The 25,958-nt window shown below is 52.4% G+C and overlaps 1 protein-coding gene across 1 annotated transcript; it reads right to left on the bottom strand.

Moving 5' to 3' along the window:
- Positions 1–5,008: 5,008 nt before the first annotated feature.
- On the bottom strand, positions 5,009–24,517 carry LOC100336757 (liprin-alpha-2-like). The gene is given in 10 exon segments (XM_059890024.1): positions 5,009–6,448; positions 7,918–8,090; positions 8,936–9,087; positions 9,720–9,800; positions 14,666–14,888; positions 16,677–16,749; positions 16,752–16,899; positions 22,009–22,088; positions 22,596–22,687; positions 24,144–24,517. Coding segments are annotated over 10 exon segments (1,560 nt in total). The 3' UTR covers positions 5,009–6,284.
- Positions 24,518–25,958: the final 1,441 nt, after the last annotated feature.

Here is a 25,958-nt window from a genome sequence, read left to right as displayed (position 1 = left end):
TGTGAAGATCTTCCATAGTCCTCAGACTTTGGTGTGATTTGGAATCAAGAAAGTTTCCAGTTATAGGTTCCAGACCACCACCTCAAACAGTCAGTAGCGAATGGAGTGGATTCCAGGAATATGCATTGTTAATCAGCATCACTGGTGATTCTGTTGCTACAGACTCAATGCAGTGGGCAGGGCCTGGATTGTCCACTGGGTCTCATGTGGAATTGAAAGAAGTGCTTCCCCCCCACTGTTTCTAGCCTTGTGACTAGAAACGGTCCCCAAACAAAAATCAGACAAACAAGATAATCCTAGATCGTAGTCCATGAGATGAAGGAACTAAGCAGCTGGTTGAGATAGAGCCAGGGGAAAGGTTGCTCTTTTTTTCTCCACCTCTACTCCTTTCTTCCTTGATGCCTTAGTGATTCATTGTGGAGATTTGAAGTAAAGTTCAGAAGAGTCATATTTGTTGAATAAAGATTTTACATTGAACCAACTCTAAAAAATGAAGAAAGTTTCACCTGCCACATGTTTCTTTTAAAAAGTCAATTGCCTTTCAACTCTGGGGTTTCTCCATTGCCTTGTTCAAGTAGCCTTAATCGTAAAAATAAAATAAAACTAAATAAAGATTCAAATATACCAACAAAGGAAAGCTTCCGTTTCTTAAATCATCTTTCCACTTAGTAGAACACTAGCTCTTTTCTTTGTATTTTGACTAGGCAATTAGTTGTATCGTGGCTCAGATGGGAAGGCATCCGCCTGCAGGAGACTCGGGTTTGATCCCTGGGTCGGGAAGATCCCCTGGAGAAGGAAATGGCAACCCACTCCAGTATTCTTGCCTGGGAAATGCCACGGACAGAGGAGCCTGACGGGCCACAGTCCATGGGTCGCATAAAAGTTGGGCACAACTGAGCAACTAAGAACAGAAGTATTTCCAAGGACCACATTCAAGAGATTTGGAACTCTTGCTTGACTCCCTCATGTTGACCATGTTGACTAGGCAGCAGATAGCAGCTGATTCATCTGTACAATTAACAAAGAATGTGTCATTCTGTTCTATACTTTTCTGTACTGTAGGAAGAGACTGTACAGAGCAGATGTCTGGACTTGTACAGGACTTTTGGTCCTTTAGAGGATTACAGTTATTGCACCATCAATGCTTGCCAGAGGTGGCAGGAAGGCGGCCCTGAAAGTTTGAGTCCAGACATGTCCAGTGTTTTAGGATATATCAGATGAGTAAGAATGCATTTACCCTTCACTATGTCTCCATAGAAAGTTGCTTTGGGTTTGGAGGTACACACACACACACACACACACACACACCCTGCCGCCGAGACAGGTCAAGAGCTAGAAACCACAGGTAAGGGAGACGGAGAAAGAGGGAGAGAGAGACAGCAAGAGGACACGCAAGCTTCCCAACCCCCGGCCTCCACACCCTCCCCCCTCCACTCTGGGTATCCACCCGGCCCCAAGTCGACCCGACCTCACCCTCACCCACCGACACACTCACACACACTCTCACACACTCACCCTCTGGCCTGGGGGTGGGGGCTGGGTCTCGCCTTAGGTAGCCAGGCCGAAGGGGACCTTTGAGACCTCGGCTTTGAGGAAGTCTTGGGGTCCCCACGGGTGACCGCCAGCCCCAGGGTACCGCGTCCAGCCAGGCTCGGCCCAAGGCTGACGCCCCCTCCCTTGGGGAAGCTGCTTCTTCCGTGTGGCCTTCCTCTGAGGTGCGTCACGGGCTGTGCCAGTGTGTCTGTCTCAGATCCGATGCCATCCTCTCTCCCCTGTCTGTCTCCTGTTTGCTGTCTCTCTGTCGCTCGCTCTGTGTCTCCCTCTGTCTCTGCCTCCGTGTGTGTGTGTGTGTGTGTGCGCGCGCGCGCACGCATCTGTCTGTCTGTCTATCTGTATCTCCCTCTCACAGTCCTGGAGTCTATCTCTGAACTTCCATCTCTTTCTGCCTCTGTCTCTCCTGACACCCGGCGGCCCGTCCGTTCCTCTGGCCCCGGCCTCTCACAGGTGCTATGGCTCTGGCTGACGAGGTTGCGACGGCGGGCTGTCGACTGTCTGTGTGTCTGTCCATGTGCCTGCCTGTCGCTCGTCTGCTCTCGCAGGAAGGTTGTGTGCTTGTCCGGCGGCGTGGGGGAAAGGTGGGGGCCTCAGTAGGGCGAAGGGGCGGGGCTGAGGCGCTCGGGTGGACCGCGCCTCCATGGCTCCTGGTGGGTTTGGGCACCGGGCAGGTGTCGGGCAGGATGGGCGCTCAGGGCCCTGGCTGGGCTGCACCTAGGCCCACAGGAGGCTCAGAGGCCCGAGGGCCGCGGGGGTCGGGCGGCGGCGGGGCTGAAAGCCAGACACCTCAGGGCCGCGTGGCCCTGGGCAGCGAACGGGATCCGGGGAGGCCCGGCTCCCCGAGCGCGGCCGGGCCTGGAGAGGCCCGGGGTGGAGGGCGCCGACACCTCCGCGCCCCTCAGCCCACCCCCCAGGCCCCGCACGCACGCACGCCCGGCATGCCGCTGGGGGTCCCCGAAGCCCTCCGGGCTGCCGAACCTGGCCAGGCGTTTGCTGGCCGCGGGGTGGCAGTGTTCGGGGGCATGGCGGCATTGGCCGGCCCGAGTCTGGCCGTGGGTCGTTCGGCTCAAGTACAGCGTGCACCCCGGTGGTGAGGTGCAGCCGGCTGGCCTGACCCGCAGGTCAGAGAGAAAGGGAGGCACAGCGCAGGGCTCTTAGGGTGCCAGGCGGCAGCCGCCTCCTTCTACGGCCATACCACCCTGAACGCGCCTGATCTCATCTGATCTCAAGGGCTCACATTTGATGGTGGTCTTGTCATCTCCTACCTCTTTCTCGTAAAGCTGGCAGCTGAGGGAATGAAGTAAGTGTAAAATTGAATAACAATAGACTGTGTGGAATCTGTGAATGTGGAGCTCTGTGAATCCGTAGGTCTAAGGAGAGACTGGCAGCTGCCGACGTGGAGTATCTGTCCCCATGACCGCGTTTACGTCATCAAATGTGCCATTGACCGCCCTCCCCCTACCCCGGGTGGCAGGGACCCCCACGTGGCAGCCCCCAGGCTCGCTCTCTCTGGCTCATCCACCCTCTAGAAGTTTCCCCAGACCCTCAGTAGGAGTGGGCACTGCTGCGGGTGTGCGTTGTGTGTCCTCGTGCCCCATGTGACGTTGCACGACTAACCGCACTCTGTGTTTGCACCCTTCCTCCCGCGCTCATGGGACCAGGCAGCGTGGTGGGAACACAGGGGCTGGATTCTGCTACAGTCAGGACTTGCTCCTGATGTGCTTCAGGGTGAGTACAGGCCGGCTGGTCCTGCGGGGGCACGGAGCCCACGCCCCAGGGAGTGGAGGGTCAGTGGGTCTCTGGAGGTTAGCCTGGGAGAACCCTCACACCAGAGAACGTGACCTTGGCGCCCCACTGCCGCCGGAGTGGTCAGAGCATGGCCAAGGCCCCTCGCATAGGGACGCATGGGTATCCCTCCCACAGCGCCAGTGCTGCCGGCCACGCCCTGCGTGCACGTTCTCGGAGGGAACAGGGCCCAGAGCGTCAGGGTTCACGAGGCTGCCCTGCCCTGGGCCTCTCCGTGCGGAGGCCAGTGTTTCACATGGAGGTGCACCGTCATCTGGGGCTCGGCCACCGCTAAGGGGCTACGCTCCCTTGCAGGTGCTGCTCTGGGTGGTCCTCTGGTGGGTCCGGCCCTGGGGCCCAGCCCTGCTCGAGCAACTCTGAGGGCAGGAGGCTGTCTGCTCTGTCCTGTTCACATCTCAGCTAGAAAGCTGGATTGGGCTTTTGAGGTTTTTTTTACCAGCAGCTTTTAGCTATATGTCAGAATAAAGTCAGCCACAGAGTTCTCTCCTTGATCTGCTTGGCCCTCCATGTTTCTCTGAATTCTCAAAGCAGCTGAAGCCCCAAATGGGGTGGGGGGTGGGGGTGTCAGGAGGGGCAGGGGCTGGGGCACCAGCTGCCAACCCAGGACTGACTTTTCTGTGTGTGTGTTTCCAGTTTACCTGCACGAATTCTCCAGATGTTTATACAGCATCCAGTATACAACAAAGACTACATTTTGAACTCGATGGAATCTTTACTCTGTTAATACTTGTTACATGGACCCGAAGATATTACAGGGTTTTTAATTAGTGAAAAATTCATGAATACCATAGAGAAAATATTTTAGAATTTAATGTTTCTGATATTTATGTAAACTTATGACTTCATTTATATAATTCCTTCCTTTTTCTTGTATATTCAGGCTATGAATATCCTTTCAGATCAATTCATGTTCTGATACCTGATTTCAGTCTTTCAAATGAATGTACTGTAGTGCTTGTCTGTATAAATCCTATGAACAAACACAGGGCTTTTGTAAATGATGCATTTATTGTAATTATTCTTGTTTAATTTTTCAATGTTAAACCATGAGAGAAGGGGTTTTCCTGCGATTGTAAAATCATCATGACACGGTGTGCATTATCCTTCCAGAATGTAACCAAGCTCTCCAACAATCACTCTGAAATAAGCAAACTTAATTTCAACCAATTGTTGTTGGATGTTAACGACTGGCCTAAACTGTACTTTTTCTAGCAAGAAATGCTTTTTGTCCACAGCGTGAAGTGATTTAAAAGTACTGGGTGTTAAATGTGAGCTTCTAATGAAATTTGGGCTGAAAGGATGCCTAGAAGAAGACTGAAAATCTCTCCTGTAACCCAGTCTCTGTGGACCCGGATCCCTCCTCTCCGGTGAGACTCTTTGGGGACCAATCGCGATGCCCTGCACCCGCTGCAGAGCCATCGAGCTGGACAGTGAAGGTGCCACTTCCCAGACAGACAGGGTAGTGTAGCTCTGACAAAGGCCTTATTTTTATGTAAATCATCTTTTTACATGATTGTAAACATGTTTAAAGAATGGACCTAGGCGTACATTTTTAGATTGTGATGACATAGCCATTCTGGATTGTATAAGTAGCAAATGTAATTTTTACTTTTTCAGCGGCACATTAAAAAAGCCAGCAAGAGATGCGTTCAGGTCACAGTGTGATATTTATTATGCAGCTGGTATCTTGGTAGACAGAGACAGCATGTTTCTTTACATGTGGGTTCCGCCTTTAATTTACTTGTACAATTCATTGTTATCATTCTATTTTCCTATTAATCTTTTGTGAACTTCCCGAATATGTGACAAAGTATGTACAGTCTACTTTTGAACTATTTTTATCACAGTATTATTTATTGCTTTCTTTCAATAAAGTACTGAAGCAAAATTTCCCAGGGCCAATAAAGAGTGCCGAGGGTAAGCTGTACTCTCACTGAGAACAGACCAGAGCTGGTAATGGGAGCCCGTGTCATCACACGGACATTCTGTTAAGAGAAATGGACGGATGCAATGGAAAGGCCAGAAGGCGGAAGCATAGGTGTCCCTAGAGGACGACCGACAGTGTGTTCATGCCCTTGGCTCTGGAGACAAGAGGCTCCATCACTTCAGCATCTGCGGGGACAGGGCCCCTCTGCTGCTGAGGTGTGGGCAGCGGGCCAAGGGTGGGAACAAAGTTCAGGTGTCGAGGCTCGCCATCGGTCACAGCGTGGGGTGTCCGAGGAACCTTGACGGGGATCCAAATGATGCACCCTAGTCCAGCATCAGGTCCTCCCCAGCATCAGACCCTAGTCCAGCATCAGACCCCAGTCCAGCGTCACGGCCCTAGGCCAGCATCAGGCCCTCCCCGACCCTCAAACCCTCCCCCCACCTCCGACCCTTCCCCAGTATCAGGCCCCCCACCTCCAGTATGAGGTGTGGCAGCCCTACTTGTCTGATACTCCTGAGCACACTCAGGCAGCCCCAGAGCAGCAGGACAATAGCTCTGGCAGGAGGTGCATCTTTAGGAATCACCTGCGGAGCAGCAGCAGCTGGGCTTTGTTTCAGGTCAAGGAGAGACAAAGAAAAGGCACTTGTGCAGGAGGCAGTGGAGGCTGTGGGCACGTTCCCCCAGCTCTGCTTCCTCCCCGTAGGGGCTTTGCTCTCCTGCTCTCTCACAGGCCCCAGGGTGGTGTCCTTCCAGATTCACGGTCTCCTTGATATCTCAAGCCCAAGTCCTGAGTTGCGTCCCAGTCCGGTGTGGCAGAGGGCTGGGAACACCCAAGCTCAAGGGCTGAAAGGATTCCAGGGGGACAGCCGGGCCCCAGCAAGTGGCAGGGCAGGGGATGAGGGTGGCCGCCTACAGAGGGCCCCGGAGCAGCACTGGAAGGAGAGCAGTGATGCCTTAGCTCACTCGGGGACGCTGCCCGGCCTGGCACTCAGAGATGTTACTGCCAGCAGCTCTGGGGATACAGGAAGCCTGGTGAGTGACACCACGCCACCCAGGCCGTGTGGTGGGCACTGCTGACCATGGCCTCGGTTTTCATTCTGGTTCCAGCTGTCCCTCCAAGGGTGACGGGCTCCTCTTCCGAACGGCACAGATATTTTCTTTCTGTGGGTGAACGCATCCCTTGTTTCTGTTGGCGCTGTTGTCGCTCATCGTGTGTTTTCCTCTTTACAACCTGTGCTTGCTGCTCTTCCAGTTTAACTTAGGAGCAGCCCTTATTTTCTGCATTTCTAGTTGTCAGCATTCACTGGGGCTTTCCAGGTGGCGCTAGGGGTAAAGATCCTGCCTGCCAATGCAATAGATAATGAGAGATGTGGGTTCGATCCCTGGGTTGAGAAGATGCCCTGGAAGAGAGCATGGCAACCCACTCCAGTCTTCTTGCCTGGAGAATCCCATGGACAGAGGAGCTAGTGGGCTACAGTTCCTGGGGTCGCAGAGTCAGACACGACTGAAACAGGTTAGCACACACTCAGGTTTTAGTTCAGTCGCTCAGTTGTGTCCGACTCTTGTCACTCCTTGGATTGCAGCACTCCAGGCTTTCCTGTCCTTCACTATCTCCTGGAGTTTGCTCCAACTCATGTCCATTGAATCATCATGCCATAGAGCCATCTCATTCCTGTTTCATCCACGAGAGAGGTGGCTAGGGCTCGGCAAAGTGTCTGGTCCCACTGGGTGGGTGTGAACCTGCCCTAACCGCTCCCTAACCACGTGACTGTCACTGTGTCCTCCTCTGTAAATCGGGAGGGGGCAGCACCTGCTTGGTAAGGGGCACACACAGCATCTGGTACATAATCAATGCACCATCCATCTCAGCATTGTATTTACTACTAATAGGGATAGCATTTAATAATCTGCTCCTTTTTCTCTCTTGTCACTTAACTGTGCTCCAGACCACATCTGCTTTACTTACCCCTGTAAATCCCACACCCAGCACAAACGAGACTCAACACATTTGTGGCTGAAGAGGCAGGAACATACGCTGTCCTCAAGGAGAGGAAGCTGAGTGATATGGGGGCCTGATGATAACCCTGTGTGATGAGGGGACCCCAGGAGGACCTGTGTGGCTGTCGGGTGGGGTGGGGGGCATGGGTAGAACCCCTGATGAGCTCCTGGGGATGGGGAAGGTGGCAGGAAGGAGGGCGGGCTGTTCCTTGTGGGGTGTCCACAGATTGTACCTTACCCCTCACTGAGGAGCACTTAGGCCGTTTCCAAACACATGTCACTGTTAGGATGAAACAATCATCGCCCAGCTCCTACTCAATCAATTTCGTAGAATATGTTTCTAGCACTGGAGTACAATCATCTGCTTTATTCCTTCCATGCTCCGTTCATCCACCCATCCAGCCAGCCATCTGTTCATCCATCCACCACTCACTAATCAATCCATCCATCCAACCATCCACTCATTAACTCAGCCGATCATCTCAGACCCATTGAGAAGACAGACGCCTCCTCCACTCCTGCTCCCAGGAGGACCCCCAGGATGATTGACAGGAGCCTCGTGGGGACAACAGGGGAGACACAGAAGGGAGATGCCTGCAGGCCCTCCTCCCTCTGAACGGTGAAGCACCCACCTGGTCCTAACGCCTCCTTGCTGGGGTGTTCAGGCCGGCCCTTTTCCTTCTTGCGAAACAAGCGGCTGATGGAGGACTTGATGCCCTTCTTCTTTGGGGCTTTGTGCAGCGAGCCCTGGCTGCTGGTGCTGCTGCTGGGGTTATTCCCGGGGCTGTCCTGAGAGCCTGTGGAGCTTCGGGGAGAGAAAACGACCTTTAACTGGCACCCTTGTGCAAACACACACCCCTCCACAAGAGCTACTGATAGAAACGGGCACCCAGCAGCACCCGCGCCTCAACCTCGCAGCTGACAGTTGGAGTCTCCTTCACCGACCACACTCCACACGAGCAATGCAGGCTCCCAGCGTCAGACAACTGCACCGGGAAGCTGAGATTCTCTGCCTCGAGCTCTCCCGCGAGGAGGGCTTGACTCCAGGCCAGCTGGTGCAGAGGGCGCTCTGACCCTCCCTTAGGGTCGCTGCTCGGCAGGTGATGATGCTCCAGGAGAAGACGAGCTCCCCTGCTCTGGGTAGGTCCCCCGCCTCCCACAGGGTAACCGTGCCCGGCCGTGGCAGGAGAGCGACGGTCACCGTGCAGGGCTGCTGGTCAGGTGAACACACATGCCCCCCATTGAGTGCTGCCTGGCTCAGGATGGGAGCTCAGCAAGTAGTGTTCTGAACGAGGACAGTGTCAGTCACAGGAGGGGACAGAGTCTCCTGAGAGGAGACCCCTGCAGAAAAGGGAGGGACCCTCAAGAGCGAACCCGAGAGGCACGGGGCCGTCACTGTCAGGAACGTGCCCCAGGCCGGGCAGACCTCTACCAAGAGCAGGAAGAAAGCTCCCACAGGAGTCAATCTGTAGAGATGGACGTTTTCTAAAATCACTGAGGTCACTGAGCTCTTCTTCCCCAGCACCTGAAGTTCACCACTAAACACAGGCACCGAACTCAGTGGTATTCCTTTAAAATCATCCTTGCAACTCTTTCAAGACAAGAGGCGCAGGGCTCCTGAAACTGACGACGCACACACAGGTCGCTTACTTGTGGGCGTCCCTGAGGTCCTCATGGGTGGCTGTGCGCAGCGCCCCCGTGCGCAGGCGGCCCAGCCGAAGGGACCGTGGCCAGGCGAGGGTCGAGGTTTCACATTTGATGGCGGTCTTGTCATCTCCTACCTCTTCCCGTATAGCTGGCAGCTGAGGGAGTGAGGTAAGTGTCAAATTGGCTAACAATAGACTGTTCTGAAAAAGGCAATCACACAGGCTTTACATTATAACCAGAAACTTATTTGAAGATCTATTAGCTATGCTTTCCCCCAAGTACAAAAAAACCCTTGTTATAGCTTAATGCCATCTTAAAGGACTGTCTTGTTCAAAAAAAGGGGGCTATGGGGCAACGAGAGCATCTGACTGAGTGCAGAGACCCCGGACGGGAGCCTCCCTGCAGCCGGCCTCGGCCCTCCCTGGAATCCAGCGACCAGATGGCCCTGCGGGGCAGGACAGCAGAGCGATGCTGGCACCGTGAATCCTGCACGGCATGAACTGCCCTGATGAAAGGACTGTGCTCATCGCCAGATGCTGCTCAGAAGCACCACAGCTAGAGTACAAAACCTCTCAGCAAAGCCGTCCAGACCTTTCTGTTTGAAGGAGAAAAAGACACAGCTTGTGCCACCATCCAAGATCATTTGTAGTGATGATGCAGGTTACTGGAACCCATGACAACAAGAGAAACACAGAAAAGGTACCTAACCCCTCCACGCGAACACCATGTGCCTGGATCGTATTTCTCGGTAACATACAGACTGGGGACTACCCACTGAAGTACTTACACGCAGTTCGAGTGTCATTCGCTCACAGTGGTTTCCATAAGGCACCCCCAGGTCTTCACTAAGAGATGATCTTGTATCACCCTAGAGCGGTGGGAGGTTCAAAAGGGAGGAGATATATGGGTACCTATGGCTGATTCATGTTGAGGTTTGACAGAAAAGAAAATTCTGTAAAGCAATTATCTTTCAATTAAAAAATAAACTAATTAAAAAAAAAGAAGAAGAAGATGATCTCTCTTGGACTCCCAGCGTTTCCGCTGGTCCTGGGTGTGAGGAAAGGAAAGACAGTGTGGGAACAGATTAACCCTGCAGGGTCCAAACAGGTCTCACTGATACATTTCGGTGTGTGGTTAAACCAGGGGAGGTTTTAGGAAACATGCATGGCATGTATTGTTATAAACAATGAGTGCGTTGTTTTGACCAACTAACCTGTGCCTTTTTGGTGGGATTCTGTAAGGAATACTGATCCCGTGCAGCCCCACAGGAGCTTGGTGACAACAAAGTAACTTAGTGCAAAATACAGCTGAACTCATTTAAGAGCAGCTGGATAAACTGGGCTCCCTCCCCTGAGCTCTAACAAGAACCCTCAGACAACAGAAGGCTACAAAGGCTAGAAATTTTCCACATGGAACTGAACAGGGATCAATCTCAAAGTCAAGTAAAAATAAGCATTTATAAAAATCAGAAAACAACAACGAACAGAGCAGGGAAGTGACACACCTGGGTTGACTATGGACTCAGTGGAGACAAACACCTGCCTCAGAGTCAGGGCCCAGGCCAGCCCCTTCTCCTGGGCCTCCTCCTGAGGAAGGCCTCTGGGTCTGGGCCTGGCTGCCCTCCCCCAGGATGGGAGCTGCCCCACTGGTGCCACATGTGGCTAGGAAGGGCAGTGCCTTGTCCTCGCTGAACAGGAGGGCAAAGCAGGCCACAGAGCAGGCGAGCGGCACACCCAGGTGACCAAACCCAGGGGGACAGCGCTGCTCTGCTGTGCTCAGCAGAAGGGCTCCCGGGCACTGAGTTGCCTGAACTGGAGTACCGCCACCCCAGTCCTGCGGGAAGGCCCAGGAGTGCTCGGTCAGCGGGCTGGGAGCAGGAGAGGGACAAGGAAGGCCAGCCCTTGGGGCACTGGACTCCAACAACAGGGGCTCATCCAAGTGACCCGAGGGGAGAGGCAGCGAGCTCCCTCCTGATGCTCCCTCCATCAGGGATGCCGTGATGGACACGAGAGCCTCTGGAGGAAAGGTGGCTGGACAGCACCATGGTTAAGTGTCCAGGCTCTGATCAGACCAGTCCGCACCACGCTGCTGGGTGTGAGAGCCTGGGCAGGGTGCCCGGCCTCGCTAAGCCTCAGTGTCTATGTCTGCTGAATGGGGATAGCAGCAGCCTGGACCTCACCTGGGGATGAGATGACAGACTCGGAAAGCACGTGCCCGGCACACAGAGTCTCCTGCACACTGCTACCCACCATCATTAAATTGGCTTCCCGCAAATCTAACATCTATGGCTCTGATTCAGTCATTTCTTACATGAAAACACTAAGCGGAAATTCCATGGTGGTCCAAAGGTTAAGACTTGGCACTTTCACTGCCGGGACACTGGTCTGATCCCTGCTTGGGGAACTAAGATCCCATAAGCTGTGCAGCATGGCCAAAAACATAAGTACAGAAATTTTTAAAAATAATAAATAATACTATGTCTATTATAAACAAGCATGAGATGATCAGAAGGCAAACAAGTGGGAGAAAGGCAAACTGTTACAATTGTCCCAACGAATGACCTATTTCCAACAGAACCATCAGCACATTTTAAGTGGTGGGTGAGTTTCATCACTTCCATTAAAACGTCAATTATTCACCAGGACATAACCACACAGTGTTCATTCACGTTAAACGATAAGGACTCTTTAATACTTCACAGAGAAACAAAGGCCTGCTAAATTACTAAACAGTTTACCTTTCGACGCTGCTTCCTTAAATCACTAGGCTGATAGATGCATGCAAAGAAATGAAGAGAAACCAGATTCATTGCGACTTTGAAGCTAAAATTTCAAGAATCCGTAGAGGCAAATACAGTAAAGCAAAAATGATGGCAAACATGTAAGTGACATGAAGATTTAGAGAACATGTGACTGGAAACAGAACATTTTTTTTGACCACAGAAGTTAAATAAGCTATTCAAGATTTACTAGAGAAACACTATAAATTATTACTCAGGAAGATACCATTCTATTACAACATCATGATTTATTAAAGCACAGCATTCTGTACAACAAAGGGCCTTAACAGGTGTCTATTCTCAGCCAAATTTCTCTATAAGTTAGTTTCTCTTAATCAAAAACATGTTATACTTTAAATTAGTAATTTAACTGATGAGGAAGTTACCATAATATCTATTTTAACATTGAACAAATCTAACCACCTATTGGACATTAATGTAAAATCCTGACATAGAATTTGATTTAAAACTTCTCACAATAAATTCATTAAAGCAAGTTCCCTGTGAAAATATGTAAGAATGAAAGCTAGCATAATAGCAGGTGCAGTCTTTACATTTTATTAACCATAGAAGATACTTTTTTAACGAGTCTAATAGAGACATTAACTGTGCAAAAGCTGATGAGATTTACAGTCTTAAATACAAGCACCAACACAGAAAGGATATTGTGTCAGTTCAGTTCAGTTGCTCAGTCGTGTCCGACTCTTTGTGACCCCATGAATCGCAGCATGCCAGGACCCCCTGTCCATCACCAACTCTTGGAGTTCACCCAAACTCATGTCCATTGAGTTGGTGATGCCATCCAGCCATCTCATCCTCTGTCGTCCCCTTCTCCTCCTGCCCCCAATTCCTCCCAGCATCAGAGTCTTTTCCAATGTGTCAACTCTTCACTTGAGGTGGCCAAAGTGCTGGAGTTTCAGCTTTAGCATCAGTCCTTCCAATGAACACCCAGGACTGATCTCCTTTAGAATGGACTGGTTGCATCTCCTTGCAGTCCAAGGGACTCACTCTCAAGAGTCTTCTCCAACACCACAGCTCAAAAGCATCAATTCTTTGATGCTCAGCTTTCTTCACAGTCCAACTTTCATATCCATACATGACAACTGGAAAAACCATAGCCTTGACTAGATGGACCTTTGTTGGCAAAGTAATGTCTCTGCTTTTGAATACGCTATCTAGGTTGGTCATAACTTTCCTTCCAAGGAGTAAGCGTCTTTTAATTTCATGGCTGCAGTCACCATCTGCAGTGATTTTGGAGCCCCCAAAAATAAAGTCTGACACTGTTTCCCCATCTATTTCCCATGAAGTGATGGGACCAGATGCCATGATCTTAGTTTTCTGAATGGTGAGCTTTAAGCCAACTTTTTCACTCTCCTCTTTCACTTTCATCAAGAGGCTTTCTAGTTCCTCTTCACTTTCTGCCTTAAGGGTGGTGTCATCTGCATATCTAAAAGTCCATTAATTCTACACTTAAGAGGATCATTTCTTTATGTAAGCACAATCTCATTTATGAATTACACATGATATGTAGTTTAGGATCCATCTACATATATTATGCTTATAACTGCGTGCTGCTGCTGCTAAGTCGCTTCAGTCGTGTCCGACTCTGTGTGACCCCATGGACTGCAGCCTACCAGGTTCCTCCGTCCATGGGATTTTCCAGGCAAGAGTACTGGAGTGGGTTGCCATTGCCTTCTCCTGTAACTGCATAGTGATACACCAATTCAACTTACTGCTATGGGGGAAAAACACCATTTAATGAGACATGAAGACAAAGCACAAACCCGACTAAGGGGACACACGCTGTGGACCACAGCACGGCTATGACCAGAGCAAGTGGGGGACGGGGGAGGGGAGATGGATGGGTAAACTACAGCCTCGGGGGCTGGGGGGGATCTGGATTCATGACGACTAAGCAGACAACAGGATGAGAGAGGGAATCAAAACCAATGATGAAAGCAGACACACTGTCAGAGAACTCCAACAGCAAGGAAAACATACAGAACTGTTCTTTTCCAAATATTTGGAAAGAAATCAAGCATGAAACCACAGAGAAATCATCAAAGAATTTTAAATATCAACTAATTAGCCAATGATGCAAATTATAAAAACAGTGTCAAAAGACCACAAAATGGACTAGTTACCACTTCACAGGCCGCTAAAATGATTCACGGTTAATTTAATTATAAGCTGACTAACAATGCAGCTAACATGAAATGGGTGGTAACAGAAAAAAGAGATAATACAAGTCCAGTTACAAAGCAGAATGTTGTACACGTGATTTCATGGGGTAAACAGCAATGCACTCACAACACCTAAGCTAAACACACAAGAAAGCTGGAACATGTGCTTTAGAGCCGCACACTCTGTCACCAAAAGCCCTAGGTCGTCATCCCAGTTTTAGACTCGGAAAAGTGAGGCAGCCCGACGTCTTCCCTGGGGCCCTGGGGCCCTGGGCTTTTAACCTGGTTTCACACGCAGAGCTGGACTGAGCGCGTGGCCAGGTCCATCAGCAAGCAGACCAGTGTAGATTCTTGGTTTTGTTCCCACCGCATGCCCTGCACCCTGCAGCCAGGCATCCCCAATGGAAAATGTGCTGTACGGCTTTCCCATGCCATGAGAGCTGCCTATGGTTACTTTCACGAAGCTGTCTGCTCCCTGAGAACAGAAACTTCCCTGCAGCTGCTGTGCCCAGCACAGGCCAGGCCCAACGTTACAGAGGCAGGCTCTGGCTGAGTTCATGATGACGTGCTAAGTAGTGGTCCAAATATCAAGACTAATTTGTCACTGTGCCATTGTGGAATGATTAAAGACTAGGCAGTTTAAAAACTTTTAGACCTCTGAGCGTAGCAAATGTACCTGATTTTCTTCTGGGTATAAAGAGAAAAAACAAAAAACAAACAAAAAACAGCGTGCTGGGGGAGGGATGCGGCAGGGAGGAGGCAGACACATACCAGAGTCATGATGCCCAGCTGGTCTCCCTCCTGCGCCAGGCTGTGCCGCCTCCTTCTGGGCTTGGGCAGGGGCGGGCAGGAGCCAGCATGCGAGGAGGTGGGAAGCAGGTTGAGGGAGCTCACTGATTTAAAACGACGGAGGCTGCCTAAGCTCCCCCTGCCCTCCCTGCTCTCAGTCTCCTCGGCCCGCTGCTCCGTGTTCTCCTTCTCTTCTTCGATCAACCTAAAATAGAATAAAATGCATCACCTGCCTTTGTCAGCAGAGGAACCTGTCTGGACAATAAATTTGGGCTGGCATTCTGTGTCATGATTAGCAAATTCCAGAAACAGTTGCTCAATGAACATCTCAGCCAAAAGGTTCTACGTTTCCTCTTTTGAATATTCTCAAACTTAGAATAACTTAGCGTTGAGTCTTACAAACTGGCCCTGATCATTCACGCTTGATTTCACTTATTTACTCTAACATTCTGAAGGGGCCCTGGTGGCAACTCTCTTTCCTGTGAGGAGATACCTCAAGTTGACAACCCTTACCTCCCCTGCTCTCAGGGCAGAGATGCACGTCAGTGCCTCAAGTCTTTTCCACTGGGAATCAGGAACTCTGTATAATCAAAACAGCAATTCACAAACAAGCTGCAGTTTCTAAACACAAGTCTCCAGACCAGATGAAGTGCTGAGTTGATCTTTTTTTTTTTTTTTTTTAAGGTTGTATATATACAAACGCATCACTTGATGAAGTTCTCCACCAGCTTTGTGTGAGTTTCTGGATTCATGTCAATGTGCTGCATTAACCTAGAATTCACAGTTTCTGCTCTTCTCCCCTAATGTGTGGTGGATGTTTTTATATAGCAGTTTAAATACACGATTATGCAAATAAAATGATTTTCAAATTAAAATACAAGATTCTTACAGAAGTAAACTCTCCAGCTTCACTTCTACTCATACATCTTGAAAGTTTTTCACTGTTGATAACAAGTTGATGGACAGAATTTACCATTTACATCAAGTCAACTTGTCGCATAAGGAAAAATCACTTTTACCTGACAACTTGCTGTAAAAATAAAAATATTAATATATAACCGTTCCATACTTCCTGCAGGGATGCAGAAAGACCATCTTTCTGAGCTCATCTGTGCTCAAACACGGCCCACAAAGCTGTCTGTCTTGGCGTCAAATGGGCAGGCGACACCACCTGCGTTTGCTGGTTGTCCCGTTCACCCCCTGCCTTTCCCCCGGAGCCCCGCACTCGGCCGACAGGAACGGGCACCTCGGCCTGGGCTGACGTGGCGAGAACAGTCTGAGCAGCAGCTCTGCCTGGTCCTGTGCAGGGTCACCAGCCTGCGGCCACTCTGAACGTGGACTCGGGACACGGGCATAGCTGTGCGGGTGTGGCACCAGGCAGGCCTCGGGGCCCCCAGCCACCTGGCTGCACCCAGACCCAAGGCCCCCTGCTCACCACGAGGCAGGCCTTTGGATTCTATCCCGTTTTGAAAATTGTTATAACTGCCAAGACGGTGTCTAAAGAAAACATCTTAAATATACTGATGAGATGAGAAAAACTCAAACACATGTCCTTGGACCACTGTCTTACAACAAGCCAATCTTCACACTGCATTAAGTTAAAAAGGAAAATGCAGATCTGAGTGGGAATTTGCCAACCCCAAAACCCCAGCTTTCACCAGGTGGCTTTTCACCAGAACGTGGGGGGCTCTGAGGGACACAGGAGGGTGCACGGGCCGCAGGGGACACCGCCTCGGCACCTCACCCACCTTGGGGCTCAGAGCTGAGGGGGGACACCCCACAACGCCCCCCCCCCCACAGAGTGCTGACACCACACCGTGGACAGAATGCCCCAGCTGACCGAGCTCTATAATCAAGGGCAATCTCAAAACTGAAAATTCTTGAAGCAGACCTGAGGTCAGGTTTCTTACTATGGAACACTCAGACGTCCCTAGGAGAAGACAGCTCCTCAGAGAAACCGAGTTTCTGGGGAGCTGAGTTCGGCATCACCCACCGGATCTCTTCATTGATGGTGTCCAGCTGCTCCTGCAGCATCACAGTCAGAGTCTTGGCATCAGCCTGCCCCTGGGTGACAGCTGAGTGGCTGAGCTGAAGAGGGTGACCCTGTCGCCCTCACCGTCAGACACGCCCTCGTCACTCTCAAATGCCTGGGCCACGTCGGCCAGCATGCTGGCTTGCTGCACGCGCTCCCAGTCCTGCTCCTTCAGGGTCTGCACCTGGGCATGAGAGGACCACGTCTCATCAGCAACATTCAGGGCAGCTCAAGTCTATCGGGAACTGAACCTAATTTTACATGGAAGCCCTGACTGTGGATAAATGGACCATGCTCATGAGACACTGCCATCTCTTAAGCGAGCAGGGCTGAAGAAACAGGCAGGGGGAGAATCCAGTTCCTAGATGGCCTGGTGACATTCAGGTCTCAGCGTGGAAGGCAGGCAATCCTATGAGGTTATTCACAAAGGTGGGCTAATGGAATAAGAGACAGAAACCGAAAATTACAAAAATACATCCATGCCTCCATCAGCCAAGCTGGAGGAAAATAAGAAAAAAGAACCCTTCAGCTCGGCAGCCACTGGATCCCTATCAGCGGTCATCACTGGTACCAGTTCACTGGAGAGTGCTGTCCTCACAGGCTCCCAGCCCTCCGTTTCCCAGGCTGGTCTGAACACCCACAGACAGGAGCAAGCAGGGGCAGCCAGGAGACGGGAGGGCCAGCCCTCCGTGGCTCTCCTCAGGGCACAGGCCCTTGGGCTGTTCTGGGGGACGGCCCCTTGCACCGCAAGGGCGGCCCTGTCATCTGAGACACACTGGAGAGTGCCCGCGGGGCCCCGTGCTGCCCTCCCGCTCTCACACCTCACACCCTTCTCTCTGCAAACCTCCCCCCTGCCACACTGTCACCCAGGTCCTGCCTTCTTTCCCAGACATGACCTCAAAGGAACTGAGGGGCAGCCTCGAGGTGCTGGCTTGCTGGGTCCCTGTTCCCTGTGGCCAGTGCCCTCGCCTCCTGTCTTTGTCACGACCCCGCCCCAGGGCTGGGCTACCCCTTCACTGGCTCCAGGACCACCTGCCATCATTCCTGCTCCGCTCCGACGAACCAGCTGCCTATGGGTTCACCCCCATCAGCCCGGTCAGCACGTCCTCTCCCTTCTCTCGCCTTCCAATAGCACAAGGGGAACCAGCAGATTCCTCCTCTAGGGCTCCCTGTAGCACCCACTGCGGGTCTCTGAAAGCCCCCTGGGAGTGGCCCTTACGGTCCCCCTCCCCGCTCGGTCTCCAGCTCTCTGTCAGCAGGCTGTGTGCCCCGCCCTGCAGGGCAGCTCCCCGGGGGCTCCAGGAACACATGTTACCAAGCCCCCTCCCCTCCTTGCCCTCCCCCACGCCCCCCCCCCCACCAGCATGTCTCTCCCTGGGCTCCAGGCCCTGCCCTCCCTGCGGTTATTCCTCAGTCCCTTGCACCCCTTCTCAACTTTGGAATGCGGGGTGCCCCACAGCTCTACCCTTGCACCCTATCTCTCTCCTCCAGCACCCGCCTGGTGACTTTACCATGCTCGTGCCTTTAAATGCCATCTGTATGTCCACGGCCCCAAGTCCACCCTGAGCTGAATGAGTCCTCTCCCGGATGCAGGCCAGAACACTCAGCTGCTCTCCTGACACGTCCCTGACACGAGCCCCATGGGCTCATCCACCTCAACAGGGCTAAGGCCCGGCTCTTAGCTCCCCGCCCCGGCAGCCCTCCCCACTTCAGGAAACAGGCTCTGGCCTCGATCTGCCCAGGCCTGAGCCCAGGCTCTTCCCTGTTGCAGCCCACTCTCTCCCTTGTCCCCGCTGGTTGACACGACCCTTTTTCTATCTCCAAGTGGCTACTTCTCTTCCTGCCTCCGGGTCTCTGGTTCAAGGTCACCCTCCTGGTGTCACCTCGCTGGCCATCCTGTTCACACACGATCGTCCCCTCCTCCTCGGACAACTCAGGCTCTCTGGTTTCCTTTCCCTGCTCATTACTGTTCGACAGGCTGTGCGGGTTTAAAAAGGGGTCCACAAATTCTTCCATCCTCCTCCCTTCAAGAGGCAGAAGGGGCAACTCCTGCTCAGCCCCTGAGCGAGGCAGGACTTCGCAGCTCACTTTCGCAAACAGAAGTGAAGGTGTGCAGCCTCGAGACTGGGGCGCGAAAGGCCCCGGGCTAAACCCCACGCTCTCGCTCTCAGAGGGTGTTCCGAGGAGAGCCAGGCCATATGGGAAAGCCACACGGCAGGGACCTGGGCCTGTCCCCAGCAGCCAGGTGAGTCTGAAAGCCTGCCATCCAGCCCTGGGGGGCCTTCCCATGTCTGTGCTCTCAGGAGGCCCTGAACCAGGCCCACCTGCTACAATGCACAGGCACTGTGGACTGTGAGCTGCTCACTGGGAAGTCACTAAGCTTTGCAATAATTCGTTACATAGCAGTGGATAAAGAACACACACGGTTTTTAATTCACTGCTGGAGTCCTACTTCTGACCATGTCTGGCCCAAACTAACTGCTCACTTAATATGGAAGCTCAAAACACAGACATGTATGAAAAAATACATGCCACGAATGAGGTGAAAATATAAAGGCACTTAAACTTCCAATGAGAATTCTTCTCACTATAAGCTGATGGATATGTTGTATCCATTTACTTGTAGGACAATTTCAAAACTGTGCTAATTAGTACCATGCTGGGCCGGTCAGCCACAGGAAACCTCAGGTCTGGGGCGCTGCCCAAGTGGGGTGGGCTGAAACACACAGGAAAGAAGAGTGCTGTTAGAAGAAAAGAGAGCTCAGTCTGTCTGTTAAGCCAGAGCCTGTCCATTTGGAAGATCGGCAATTTCACAGCAAAAGGGCCCCTGGGAGGGCACTGCCCTCCTGCTCCAATAGCAACAGGCCGCCTGCTGCTCTGCAGACACTCAGGGCTCATCTCCAGCAACTGGAAAACTCCCGTACATGGGGAAGGCAGTGCTGACGTGAGGGTGTGAAGCTGACTAGGACAGGATTGGCTGTCTGGGGTTGGGGTGTCCAGGGTCCCCCTGGAGCCCACTCTCAGGTCCCAGGGTGGGGCCTGCACCTGCTCTGCTTTCCCCTTGACACCCCACCTCCCGCTTCAGCCCACGCCTGCTCTGACCTCCCTTCTCCCAAGTGAAGTCCGTGGATCACAATCAACAGTCTGCCTGGAACACTGTCTGTACCACTCTCAGTGTTTTTAAAGGCGCCTCAGACAACCCGCAGCAGAAAGGCCTCGGACCCACAGCTCGGAGCTGAGCACCATTGGTGTCTCCCATTAAAGCAGAGGTGAGTGTGTCACAGATGCTCAGGCCTTGAGCACTAAGGCCTGGGCCTGCAGGTGCCAGGAGCTCACTCAGCAGGGGCCTGCTGAGAGGCAGGGCAGCCCCGTCTTGACTGTGAGCTGCCTGCACTGCAGGACCGCCCGGGCTCTGCTCAGTCTTGTCTCTGGGAAGAAGGTGGTGTCTTCACATGCAGGAGTCCCTAAACCCGGGAGACAGGGCCCTTCTCCGAGGACAGGACACCCCATACGTCTGCAAAGTGACCAGGGCCAACCACCAGCTCAGCCTGCTCAGGGTCACACCCTGCTCTGCTTGACGGTTTTGCGAGGAACGCTGTGCTGCACAGGAAATGGAAGTCTGGAATCTCCCGGAGCCACACCTGTCTTCCCTCCCGTCTCTCCTCCCTCCTGACAGAACTGCTCCCTTCTCTGCTCCACTTCCACCCAAGGGCTTGGGGCCAGAGCACACTTGGGAACTGGGTGGGGGGTATGACACAGTCCCGCTGTGGACTGCGGACTCTCGAGGGTCCTCTGAGGGCCACAGAGGCCTCCGGGTTGGGTCAGCCCCCAACCATCACCTCCCAGTCCTCTCACGGGGTGCAGCCTCCATCTTTCTCCCCCTCCTTACCTGAAGCTCTTTCCTCCGGGAGAAGGTCTCAGAGACAAGGTGACCAATTCCCCTGGGAGGTCCCACCAAATATGCCATGCCTGCCCTGCCTGTGAGCCAGGTTCTCAGTCCCCACTCCCTCCCTCCTGAGCCAGCATAGTGCCCCCCACCCAGCCCACACTGCCCGCAAGCCCCACTCCGAGGCCCCACCTGTGCTGCTAAGTCACTGCCGTGACCCCTTGAGAGCTGCCTCCTGGAGACACCCCTCCCTCGCACCAGTCGCTGTGGCCCACTGTCTTCAGAGTACAGTGGCCCCTCCTGCCCCACGGCTACTTCCTCTTCTCGTCTCTCACTCTCACTGACACACAGGGGACTGGTGACCAGGCCCCAGGCTTCTTCATCTGAACCCGAAGGTCCTGGCACCAGGGCCCTCCTTGTTACCCAAAAACCCCCAAGAGCAAGAGGCCATGTCCACCTCCTCTTCCTCCACTGTCTACGCAGTCTTCCTCACACTCACCTCATCCACCCCGGGAGCAGGGGTTCCCCACCTCTGACAGCACCAGCCCCTCACCCTGGAGGAGCTCTGCCACCAAGTCCGGCCATGTCCCCTCCCGTTCTGCAGGGCACGTGCTCTCCTTGAACTCTATCCGCTGTGGTTTCGGACACAGGACCAGTTTCTGGCTCTGCCTGTGTCTCAAATGACATCTCCTTTTCTCTAGAAGAAGGCTGGGTGGGGGCCCTGGACTGCAAGGATCCCCTAAGCACACAAACACAGAAATATGCGTATGGGCTCCAAATTGTCTCCTAAGTCAGGATTCAAGCAGTAGTCGATTTCGTACAGATGAATGAATGTCACCAGTTAAGCACTTAATAACCTTTGCTAAAGTTTATCTCTCACTTGTGACCATTTTCCGTGATGAAGCCAAAGAAACATTTAAATACTTAATAAGAATTACTGCCCCTATAACAACGAGTTAAGAAAAAATCAGGATGCTCAGTACTCTACTCTCCTCATTCACAAGCCAGGTGATTCCTCCCACCGCAGTCAATGCCAAGTCATGTCTCAGGCTCCATTCACGTAAAAAAAAAGACTACAGGTCATTAACCTTCTGCGATTCTTCAGAAACATCAGTGTCACAGTCTGTCAGGCCCCTCAAATGAATACACCCAAATATCAACTGGTCGGCCCCCCACTTCCAAACCTCTGCCTGTGGTTTTGAGTGTTGTCAATCCTGTGACTAACACTCCGTGGTACCAAGTTTGACCCTAAGGAACAATGCTTGTCTCTTCCCTCTTGCTGGCCACGAAGCTACAGGCTCCTTGAGGTGCAACCATAAGCAACACCCAGTCATACTGTCCACACACCAGACAGGCCCTTGTGACACTCGAAAGCGCTGAGGGGAGCTGTCCGGGAGAGCAGCCTACCCGTGGTGGAAGGGAGCCCCTTGCAGTCTCGTCTGGTCCAGTTCGGCTCTCAGGGTTTCCAGGTTTAGAATCAGCTGGTCCTATGAAACAGCAAATGACACAGCCTGCACCACTTGCTTTCCAGATGTAAAATGACTTGCACCAAAATGTGCAGAACAGGTTACGTTAGTAGGTATCAACTCCCAACATTTTAATTCTGAGAAAAAGTTCTCTAAGAGTCCCTAGCAAATATAAACACTCAGAACAATATTAACCTTTATAAACCATAATGAAGAGGAAGTTCCCTCTCAGGTGTAGAAAAGGTTTCTCTGGAGGAAACATGGCAAGCCATTAACAACGATGAAGTCGGTAGAGAGAAGCTGGACTTGGGGCGGGGGTTTGGGTCAGGGGGATACGACTCACTGTATTGCCCTCGCTCCTCTCATTGCTTTAAACTGTCTCCATGGAGCTCACCTACATTCCTCACATTCATTCCTCTACAGCCCACTTCACTTCCTCATGGGGTAAAACAAGTCAAACAGGCCAAGTTTCTGAGTCACTCAACTCAACCCAGCAGCTCTGTGCTGTCGGCCATGGCAGTCACTCACCTCGTGCAGCCCCTGAGCACGTGAGACAGGCTGGTGCAAAGCTCGATGTGGAAATCACACAGAGGATTTCAAGACTTGCAGTGAAAGAAGGACGTCAAGTAGCCCGTTGGTTTTTAGGAAATTTTAGATTGTGTATGTGGCTCGTATTATCTTTCTGACGCACAGCACAGTCCACGTGAAAGGCTCACGCTTTGTCTCAGCTTTCGGGTGAACCCAGAAAGGACTACTCAGAATTCTGAACCACACATAATGGCCACACACTCTAAACCCATCTATAATGCAAACACATTCAGTGTTCAAAACCAGAAATGCTATACATGTTGCAGCAGTGGATTAGCCATAAGGAAAATGTAATTCGACTTCTGCTAAGCATCTGCTCAAACTCATGTCCATTGAGTTGGTGATGCCGTCCAATCATCTCATCCTCTGTCATCCACTCTCTTCCTGCCTTCAATCTTTCCCAGCATCAGGGTCTTTTCCAATATGAAAATTCATATTAAAAAACTGGAAATAATTACCTCAAGCAATTTTTAAATGTAATAACAAAGTTGGCAAGTCTGTGTTTTATAAAATGAGCATCAATTTCAAGGTTTAAAAAGCTTTTAGGACCTACTGTATTAAAAAAAAATGGAGAGAAGACAAAAGAATGATCTATTTGAGATTGGCTCTGTGTTAGAAATTGCTGAGACTAATTGACAGGACGGGTCATGGGTATTTATTATACTACTCCATCCACTTTTGTGCATGTTTGAAGTTTTCCATCATAATACATTTAAAAACAGTTTATTTTCTGTTAAAACAGAGTCTTCTCCAGCAACACAATTCGAAAGCATCAGTTCTTCAGTGCTCAGCCTTCTTTATGGTCCAACTCTCACACCCATACGTGACTACCGGAAAAACCACAGCTTTGACTATATGGACCTTTGTCGGCAAAGTGATGTCTCTACTTTTCAATATGCTGTCTATGTTTGTCATAGCTTTCCAAGGATCAAGCCTTTTTTAATCTCATGGCTGCAGTCACCGTCTGCAGTGATTTTTGAGCCCAAGGAAACAAAACCTGTCACAGCTTCCACAATAAGGCATTGGCATTCAAAGATTTTTAAAGCAAAACAAAAGTTGACTTTGAATTGGCTTAGTCATAAACAGCATCCCGATTTCAACAGCCTCTGAGCAGCAGTTCTGAAAGTAAGGAAGTGCACCCCTGATCGGGAGACACTGAGCTCTCTGCCTAAGCGGTGAGGGCGCCTCACCACGGGTCTCACGATGGGAGTCAGAACTACTGCCCCCTGGGAGCCCGCCTGTGAAGCTCTGCAGTCCAGGGCCAAGAACACAGGCATGGTGGGGACAGTACTGACACGTGAGGCTGGACCCGGGATCCCCACTCTATTTCCTGGATGGTCTGTATCGCTGTGTGGCCAACCTTTTCGGGAAACCTCTCTCAGGACTTGGTGATGCGAGCCTCCATCATCACCCTTTCCTGACACGCCTTCTGTCACAGTACAACTACTGTTCTCCTCCTGCCTAGGAACAGCCATCCTACACACACACCATGTCTCGACCAGCAGTTTGGCATGTGGGACTCCAGCGCCACGTCCGAGCAAGCAGGTTCCACACCTGGGCGCCATGCCTTCAGTTTCACACATGCACACACTCGGCGGCAGAGACGGGAGCGGCAGAGAAAGGCAGCACTGGCCCCTGCCCAAGCCGCGTCTCCCGCCCAGGGGCCGCCTCCCCGTCAGCATAGGCACCCGCTGCAGCTCCTTGTTCTCCTCCTCCAGTTGGGCCTCCATCTGGCGCAGCCTATCCTTGATGCTGCTGTGTCTCTCTGCCGCCTGTCGGCCAAAAACAGCATCAGCTCCATTCGCAACAACCCTGTCCTGACGGCACACGGGCTGTGACTGCAGGGGCGGCAAGTGGGCCATGCTCTGTGCGGACCACGGGCCCGGGTTCGTGGGGGTCACACCCGCACGCCTGCTCACGCAGCCTGGGCGGCTTCGTGTGTGACATGTGGCTCACGGAGGGTGCTGGTGACCAGCTCGTGAGAGGAGACGTGCTCCCCCTGCCCCGGGCTCGCACCCGCGGCCGCTGCGCTCCCTCCTCGGACTGCCTGTGGTTAGCCAGCGTGGGCAGCAGGCAGCGGCAAGCGCGAGGCACACGTTCTACCTTCCTAAGCTGGGAAGGAAGTTCGAACTGTTTAGCCTCCTGAGTGGGTACAGCTTCCGGAAGACAAAAGGTCGGACTAGAAGGCCGACCGGGGACGGACAGCAGAGATGCCAGGGGAGAGGAGAAACCAAGCCTGGAGAGGAAGGTCACAGGCAGAAGGGCGCCCCCTGGCGGCTGTTAGTGACCCTGCTCGGGGAGGGTCTGAGAGCACCCTACACCGCCGGCCGCCAGCGACTTGACCGCCCCTCAGGCGCTCACTGAGCTCCGGGCAACGCTTCCGAAAGCCGCGTCAGCACAGACCCGGCCCAACTCTCCATGCCCAGCCAGTGCCCACCGGCAGCACGGGCAACACCTTTCCCACCAGAAGGACGGGGTGGCTGGCTGGCTGGCAGTGGGGACGATGCCCCCAGCAGCGCCACATCCCTGGGACGCGGCCTCTCACCCGTGGGCTCCCGGGGATGGCAAGCGGGAAGTGGGGCCCCGGGTCTACACGTGCCCTGCTGGGACTTCTTCAACAAGTGTATGGATAATGACTTAAAACTGTGTTCATTACAGAGCTATTTTTGGCCATTTCTTAAACGAGAATGGGATTTTTCTAGGTCTCTATCCTGCTAGGATTTGAGTGGCTGACTGAACTCCGAGCAGCTGTGACTCGGAGCTGAAGCATCCTGGGGACACACAGAACATGGGACAAAACGAGGGAAATTTACGTAGGGATGACGCAGAAGCAGGGGCTGCCTGACACTCAGGGAGCGCTCCCATCTCAGACGGGCAGCACGACCCCCGCTTCTGCGATGCTGTGTGGACTGAGCAGCACGGGCAGGGGCGCGGTGGGACAGCACCGGAACAGGCCCTCCCCGCGCCTGCCCCCCAGGGACCCAGAGCAGTACCTTGGAGAGCGCGGCCACCCTCTGTGCCTGCTCCGCCTCTACCTCAGGCAGCGTCTCCGCCCTCCACAGTGTCTGCTGCAGCTTCTCTACCAGCTCCAGGCGCTCCTGCAACTGGCGGTTCTTATCCTCCGTCTACAAAGGGAGAGCAGAGGATCAAAATAGGCCGAGAGGTGTAGCCACTGTTGCTTTAAGTAAGCTGAGACAAAACCTAAATGCACATGTCTACTGGATTCATTCTGTTTCGGAAGCTGCGTCAGGGTAAATTTTCTCAGTGTTCCTGGGCTTGGTCTCAGTGAGCAGAACACCTCCT

The sequence above is a fragment of the Bos taurus genome, chromosome 9, assembly GCF_002263795.3.
Source record: "Bos taurus isolate L1 Dominette 01449 registration number 42190680 breed Hereford chromosome 9, ARS-UCD2.0, whole genome shotgun sequence".
Lineage (NCBI taxonomy): Eukaryota > Metazoa > Chordata > Mammalia > Artiodactyla > Bovidae > Bos > Bos taurus.
Note: the sequence above shows the minus strand (reverse complement) of the source record. Positions and strands in the feature narration are given on the sequence as shown.